This window comes from Caloenas nicobarica, chromosome 7 (assembly GCF_036013445.1).
Source record: "Caloenas nicobarica isolate bCalNic1 chromosome 7, bCalNic1.hap1, whole genome shotgun sequence".
NCBI lineage: Eukaryota > Metazoa > Chordata > Aves > Columbiformes > Columbidae > Caloenas > Caloenas nicobarica.
The window spans coordinates 14926582-14933926 of record NC_088251.1 but is presented as its reverse complement, the minus strand read 5'-3'; the positions used below and the strand labels follow the sequence as shown (position 1 = coordinate 14933926).

Genomic DNA, 7345 nt, shown 5'->3' with positions numbered 1-7345 from the left:
ATGATAACACACAGACTAAGCAGGGAAATGAGCAGTTAAAAACTTTTCTCCTAACCCTGTGAACATGTGCTGGGTTGCATGTAGACATTATTTGTTTTCTTGAAGCCAATTTCACAAAGGTATGACAGAAATGGCAAGGTGATTTGCCTATGTCAAACACGTCTCAGCTGTTTTGGGCTCTGATGTTGCACCAGGACCTCTTCCGTTAGGGGAGCGTGAAGCAGAGGTGGGGTCTCCTGCCTCCTTCACTCCAGGGTGGTGACCACAGATGGGTCACATAGGTAACATGCTGCTGCCAGCCAGATGGCTGCAGAGAGCAGCTACTGCAGAAGCAAACACGTGCGCTTGTGTAACCATTGCTGAGCCAAGCGCTTGCCTTCTTCTGGGGCCAGGTTTGGCTTTTCAAACCTCTTCAGTCATGTTTTTTTTGAACTGGCTCCAGCTGGAGCGGAGCAAATGGCTGACTGGTGGAGGCCTCTGCGGTGGGAGCAGAGCCAGCTTCTGACTGAGAACATGGTGTGAGCTCATCGTTAATAGGGTTAGTTTTAATTTAGCTGCTCCCTCCTCCACCCCTGCAGCATGGACTAGGCTGCTTCCCCTTCTGCTTTGAAAGGCCAGTCCAGCCCTCTGCTCCCTTCCTTTAAAGCAGAAACTTGCCTTCTGCATTCAAAGGCTCCTATACCACAGTCCCCCCATCAGATCACACTGGTGTCATCCCTGCCCATGCTTAAAGGGACAGCGATGAGATGATCCCTCCTCTTGTGCCTTTGCCTTGGTCCCTGCTACCTTCCTTCCTGTTTATGGTCCTCTTTATGACCTTGGCCTTCAGCCTCTCCTGGGTCTGTGTCCTGGAGCAAGGCTGGTGCCAATGAGAAGGGTGATAGGTGGACAACCTCTTGGGTCACTTTTCCAATGTGCTGTTTCCACAGCTGGCAGTGTGGTAAATGCATTGTTCTGCTGAACTAGCTTTGGCTGAGGGCCTAGAATGGACAGGAGTCCGTAGTTAAAGGATCTGGTGGTGCCTTTCATCTCCTGGCTTTTGGGCTGTTCATCCTCACAATTTAAGACCCCCTCCACTGTTCCCTCTCCTGCTATCCCCCCAGAAAAATCTTCTGACAGAAGAGGCTGGTTACCAAGAAAAGTCGTTAGGATCCCACTGGGGTAATAACCCTTCTGCTTTTATTGCAAGGAAATAAAATACTATAAATGTGACATTTCACTGGGTACTCCCCCCTACTGCACAGCTGCTACATCGAGTGGGCCCTTCCAGAAAAGGCCCCCTCGACCTTCTTGATGCCAACAGGGTCCCCTCACGCAGGATGGGGGACGGTGCTGCGGGCCTTTTGGTCCTGTCACCCACAGCCAGGAGCGGGGGCGGGCCCGGGGCGGGGCGGCCCGGCACAGCCCGGCCCGGCACAGCCCGCCCCGCTCCCAGCACCTCCTACCGCTCCATGGAGCCGCACGGGCCCGGCTGCCCCGGCAGCGTCCTCTTCGGTGAGCGGCACCGGGGGCCGAGGGACGGAGAGGGGGGGATGTGGGGCGGGAGTGGGAGAGATACGTGGGGGGTAGTATATGGGGTGGGGAGGAGACATGTGTTGGGGGTAATAGACCGGGGACAGGAGAGACACGTGGAAAGGGTAACAGGGAGGTGGGGGACGAGAGAGACGGGGGGAGAGGGAAACGTCGGGGAGTAACGGAGACGGCGTGGAGGCAGAAAAGACACGTGGGTGGGGAACAGACGGGGTGGGACGCGTGGGGGGCAAAAGAGAGACCTCGGGACAGTAGAGGCACACACGAGGGGGAGCAAGAGACACGTGGGTCTGGAGGGACACGTGGAGGGCATTACTGAGCTCTGGGGGGTTCTGGACGTGCCGAGGGGGATCGAGACATAGTGAAGAAAGAGACACGCGTGTGGCCGGGGCACGGGGAGAGGGCGAGCAGCGGGGGCCTTTGAGTTTGGGGAGCGGGGGATGGGGCAGAGAGACACGTGTATGGGCGGGCTTGGGAGGGAGCAGGCACGTGGTGGGGGTCCTGGGTCGGTTTGGGGGGAGCCGCGTAGAATCTTGTGCGTGCAGGGTACCCACCGGAGGGGCTGGGAACGGCGGGAGGAGGGGGGCAAGATGACATCCCCGGCTCTCGCCGGCCTCTCCTGCTGGTCTGGTCCATGCCCTGCGCTCCTGGCTCAGCATTTCGCGGATGCTCCATGCGGGGCGGCAGAGCCGTGTCCTCCTCTCGGGTGGGGGGGTCGGCTGAGGCTGTTAAACTCCCACAACACGTGGCCCCGCGCTGCTCATACATGTGTGTGCAAGCAGGTGTGCGCACGCGTGTGCGGGGCTGCTCCCGGCTCAAAGCATCTCAAACATCGCGGCTCAGCAAACGCTTGTATGGAAAGGGGAAGTGGAGCAGCAGCCCCCCAGGCCTTTCGTGCACCTGGGTTTTGGTCCTTGCCCTGGTGAGCTGAATACATAAGCATGGTTAGGAAGAGATCCTGCCTGGGCTGTGTTTGCTGAGGCTGATTCTCTCTGTTGCACATGCCAGCTCTGGTATGCAGGACTCAGGTCTGGTTTTTTTCTATCTGCCCCATATTGGTGAATCATCCTGCAATAAGCAAACACACCCAGGGCATTCTGCCTTTTCTTCCTCCCCATGGTCAGCTGAATACTGATCCTAAGAGCTGAGGACATAATTTTGCATCTCACTTGTTTTTGTAGCTGTTTGGAGAAATATGTAATAGAATCTGTCTCAAGACTTGTGAGGGACTCCAGCTCCCTGCAGCCTGGCCCCGCATCCTCCCCTTGGGTAGTTTCTTGTCACTCAAGTCTCACACTCCATGTCTTTGCCTTTACTCTTTCATCAGACCAAACGTTTAGCTGATGCTGCCTTTTTGTCTGCTCCCTCTGCTGTTGTCCAGAGCAGTGTGCCTTGGCTGCGCTGCTCTCAGGAGCGGACAAGCCTTGTCCTGCCTGTGCTTAGAGGCCTTGAGTGCCCCTTGGCACAGCCTGGTTTGGGGATACTTTATCCTGGAGCTCAGGGTGCCCTGACCTGAGGCTGCTCCTGAGCATGAGAAAATAAAGTGGTTTAGGAATGCTGTGTGCCCTACTGGGGCTTGCCCTGGGAACGCTTTGCCCCTGGTGCTTGGGGCTGCATAGTGGCTGCTGCAGCTTTCCTCATCTTTTCTTTCCAGGCTGTGAGCTGACTGCTAGTACCAAATCCTACACGTTTCAGGTGGACAAGGAAGATGACTCTGACCACATTTTGGCCTTATCTGTGGTAAGGGAGATGCGAATTAACTGTGCTTGTCCTCTCCCACAGTGACCCACAGCCTCACCCCCCTTTTCCAGGCTCATTCCACCTTCCCTGGCCGGGCTGGACCAGGGGACTCCCTTGGTGGAGGTCTCGGTTCTGGCTGCTCTCAGAGCAGGGCACACAGCTGTTGTGTTTATCCGTTGTATGGAGGTGCTTGAGCAAAGCCAGTCGTGGCAAGAGGCTGCTCAGCAGACAAATACTCCAGACATGGGGTGAAGTGTTTTTTCCTTGTATTTGACCTTGATGGAACATCCCACTGGAACACGTCTTCCTCACCAGCTGTATCTCTGGCTTGTTGCTCTCCAAGCCCAGGTACATGCAGAGTGTCATTCCTGGGTCTCCCTGGGAGTCACTTTCTGTCCTGGGAGCACAGGACCTGACAGCATGGACCAGATCAGCAGAAAGTGCAGCCCAGGTGCCATCTCTTGAGGTGGTTGCAGGAACAGCTGTCCCAGCTGGGAAAGACACAGCTCCTCCATAGGCACTAAGGGGCAATCAATGCAGTCGGTGCTCTGTGCTCCCCCTGTGTTATGGAGCAGCATCCTCACACCTTGCATGGCATCTGGGCTGGTAGCATTGCTGTGGGTCACTTGTCCTGTGGAGAGCCCAGGCTGTCCCTGTTGTGCCTCCTGGGAGAGCAGGAGTTCACGATCTCTGCTCCTGCCCAGGTCTGCCTCAGAGATGGAGCCAAGGACGAGTGCAACGTGGTGGAGATCGTCGGACGAAATCACAAGAACCAGGAGATCACTGTGCCTGTGGCAAATCTGAAGTTGTCATGCCAGCCCTTGGTAAGAGGTTGTTTTGAAGGCTCAGGTGGGGATGGCTGCAGGGAATTGGATATCTCTGAATGTTTGTGGACCTCTCCCCTAGGATCCTGACTATAAGCTGGTCTGCAGCTCACAGGGAAATGCCCTGGGTAGCCTTGGCCTGGCTGCAGATGCCCTCAGAAGGACATATTTAACTGGGCCAGGTGCCCTGCCACAGACTGCAGGACATTCTGCTTTTTGCCACTAACTCAGCTTCATCTCTGTTTCTTCGTAGCTGAGTCTGGACAACTTCAAGCTGCAGCCTCCAGTGACCTTCCGCCTGGCAGCGGGCTCTGGCCCGGTACACCTCGCTGGCTGGCATCAGATTGGTATGGACTTGTGTGTAGGGAAAAGCTTGGGAGCAGCGAGGGATATGGAGGGGCTCCCTCCAGTGCAAATTCCAGCCAGGGAGGCCCTGGGAGATGCGCTTGGTGCTGCCCAGCATGTGTGCTCAGTGCCTCCTTTGTGCTGGTTCATGAGGGGCCCTCTCTGTGGATGCCTTCCCTGCTGTAAAGCCTTGCATGGGAAAAGGAATCTGGATGACCCATGCTGTCCCTTTTTCCCATGGCTGACTGTCTCAATTCTCCTCTTAGACCTCCCTCCAGCTGGGATACAGCTTATTGCCCACAAACTGCTATTAAAACTGCTCCAGTGCTCCTTGGGCTGCTCTGCTCTTGGGGTGTCTTGGGGCCAGCTGGGTAACAGTTACTTGTGTGTCCCAGTGCACAGGGATGATGCTTCCTTTGAGGAGGATGATGACTTGTCTGAAGATGAGGAAGAGGAGCTTCCTCCTATCATGCCAGCCAAGAAGTAGATGAGGAAGCAGTAGCTTATCTTCAAGCAAGGTGAGGAGCTGGGCGGCCTCGGAGGATGGGCCTGGCTGGCTGTGTTGCTGGCATGCAAGCATGGGGGGAAACTGCCCTGCCACAGGAGGCTGCTGGTCTCAGTCTGGTTCTTCCTCCAGGTACTTGCTGGGACTTCTCTCACCGGATGGCTTTTACCTCAGACACCTCTTGCCAGGACCTCAATGTTTGCTGCTTTGGTTTTTGTTTTTTTTTTTTTTTCTGTTGTAACTTTTTAGGGAGCAGGGGCTGCTCCCAGCACTGGGGTGCCTCCTTTCCCATGGCCCTGGGAGGTTGTTCCCAAAACTGGATGGATGCTGCTGGTATAACCCTCCCCACCCCTCCCTGTGCTGGGAATCAGGGATGGAGGAGGTGATCCTTGCCCTGTGCCTTTTTGCTGTCCTGGACCTCTGCTCTGTGCACCCTCTCTCCTTAGCTCTGAAATACCCAGTCCTGGTCCCTACCCCAGCAGACAGACATAAAGCCAGTGGTGGTGCAGACAGTTTCACTGATGCTAGTGTGTTTGCTTTTCTTTACTCACAATTTGATGGTTTTAAATGCTTGAAAGTGTGAAAATGGCACCCAAGCTGTGTCGTCAATTGCAGTTATGGTGGGGTGGGAGCTCACAGCCTGTTTGTGATTTGGGGGAGGTTCTGGGTCAATCTGCTTTGTAAAGAACTGTTTTTACACTCTGAATAAAAGTCCCTCAGGCATCAGGTCTGGAGAGGGGTCACTGCTGGTTGGCAGGTTGCTCCCATGTGCACTGCAGTGGGAGATGCTCCTTCGTGTACAGTCCCTGACACTTGCTTCACTTGGCGATGTTGTGCAGCTCCTGGGAGGGGCCCAGTGACTCTTCTCTCTCCCTTGTAGGCCGTGCATGCCTGTGCCCCATCAGCCAGCTCAGCACTGCATCCAGGCTACCAAGGGAAGCCAAGGGGCAGAGTCACTGGTGGCTGTACAGGGCAGGGACCCAGCTCCACGTGTGCTCCCAAAGGTAACCCAGCTGTTAGCAAGAGCCCCCTGGTTTGGGCCACATTGGCCCTGGTGCTGGCTATCCTCACAACAAGGTCCTCGCTTGTGTCCTACTCTCAGCCCAGCAGTGTCCTGTGGCGGGGTGAAACACCAGTGCCCGTTTGAGCTCTGACCTTTGATGGCGAGTCATGTTCCCCCACTTCTGGGTACCTGTAGAGGGTTTGATCCTTTCTACACTTCATTCAAGTGGCACTTCTCACCCCTGGGAGCTGGTTCTGTCCTTAAGTGTTTCTCTGACAGCTTCCCTGCATCTGATCTCACACCCTTGGACCATGGGTCAATGTCTGTCCCAGCCCTCCTTGTTTGTGACACTGTCTGTTGTCCTTGAGAAGCGCCATGTACTCATCTGCCCTGCTGGCCCTGTTGGTGCCCTGGGACAGTGAGTTTCTCGTTTGCATGGACTCCTGTAGGAAATCCTCCAGGGCAGATCCTCAGCTCAGGCTCCATCCTAGGTTGTCAGTGTGGCTACTTCTATCCTCTGGGGCCTGTGCAACTCCCCTCTGCATCCCACATCCCCATTGTTTTCTTCTGGTCACAAACAGCTCTTGACCAGCATGGAGGGAGGCTCTCATGCCCCTTGCAGCTGTTGTGATTGGGATGGACAAACAACACAAAGTTCTTCTTAAGTACAAACAGCAGTCTCCGTTTATTGCCACAAATGCCTTTTTATATAGTCTTTACCAGCTCAAGTGTCTTTTTGCTATTGGTTACAGGCTGCAATAGTAACATATCATTGGCTAATTTTGCTATCGGCAATGTTACTCTCTTACTCCTTTCTCACAGGTACACCTTAATATCTCCGGATGCTCCTTTACTCCCTTCTTTCTCACAGGTACACCTTAATATCTTCAAGGCCAATCTCTGTTCCCACAGCCTCCGGTCAGGAACCCACTGTAGTCCTTCACATGCAGCAAAGGGGAAAGGGCCGTTGGCACCATGGGGCCATGTCCCTGGGGACCGCGCCTGCCCGGGAGGCACCAGGGTGGCAGAACAGAGCGGGCCTGGGGGTGATGCACCCCCCGGCTGGTGCGCGGCCCCCGCAGCAGCGCGGGGGGGATGCGGGTGGGCTGGGAGAGGCGGCGGCCGCACCCCGAGCGGGCCGGTGCTGTGGTGCCCGCACCGCTAGGGGGCAGGCGGGCGGCGCGGCGCTCGGCGGGGCCGCGGCCGCCCGGGGGGCCGGGGGACCGGGCTCCAGCCAGCCCCCCCGCTGTCCTCGCCTCTCCCCGCCTGGCTGCCCGTTCCTGCCAGGCCCTGTGGGGGTTGCCCCAAGGCTTGGCCACGCTCTCCAGGTCTGGGCAGCCTCCGGGATGCAAAGGGGCATCCAGCACTCCGCTCGTGCTGCGGGTTCCTGGGTGGAGT

At 56.3% G+C, this 7345-nt stretch overlaps 1 protein-coding gene across 1 annotated transcript; it reads left to right on the top strand.

Annotated features, from left to right (window-relative positions):
- The first annotated feature begins 1417 nt into the window (after nucleotides 1-1417).
- NPM3 (nucleophosmin/nucleoplasmin 3) lies at nucleotides 1418-5652 on the top strand. The gene is made up of 6 exons (XM_065639292.1): nucleotides 1418-1494; nucleotides 3185-3270; nucleotides 3975-4094; nucleotides 4348-4441; nucleotides 4835-4957; nucleotides 5077-5652. The coding sequence occupies exons 1-5, from the start codon at nucleotides 1452-1454 to the stop codon at nucleotides 4924-4926; spliced, it is 435 nt and encodes a 144-aa protein (XP_065495364.1). The 5' UTR covers nucleotides 1418-1451; the 3' UTR covers nucleotides 4927-4957; nucleotides 5077-5652.
- Nucleotides 5653-7345: the final 1693 nt, after the last annotated feature.

Excerpts from the sequence above, each read along its gene's own strand:
- NPM3 (XM_065639292.1), top strand. The coding sequence starts at position 1,452 with ATGGAGCCGCACGGGCCCGGCTGCCCCGGCAGCGTCCTCTTCG. Across the intron at positions 1,495-3,184 it reads CCCCGGCAGCGTCCTCTTCG|GCTGTGAGCTGACTGCTAGT; the intron begins GTGAGCGGCACC and ends TTTTCTTTCCAG. Across the intron at positions 4,442-4,834 it reads CGCTGGCTGGCATCAGATTG|TGCACAGGGATGATGCTTCC; the intron begins GTATGGACTTGT and ends TGTGTGTCCCAG.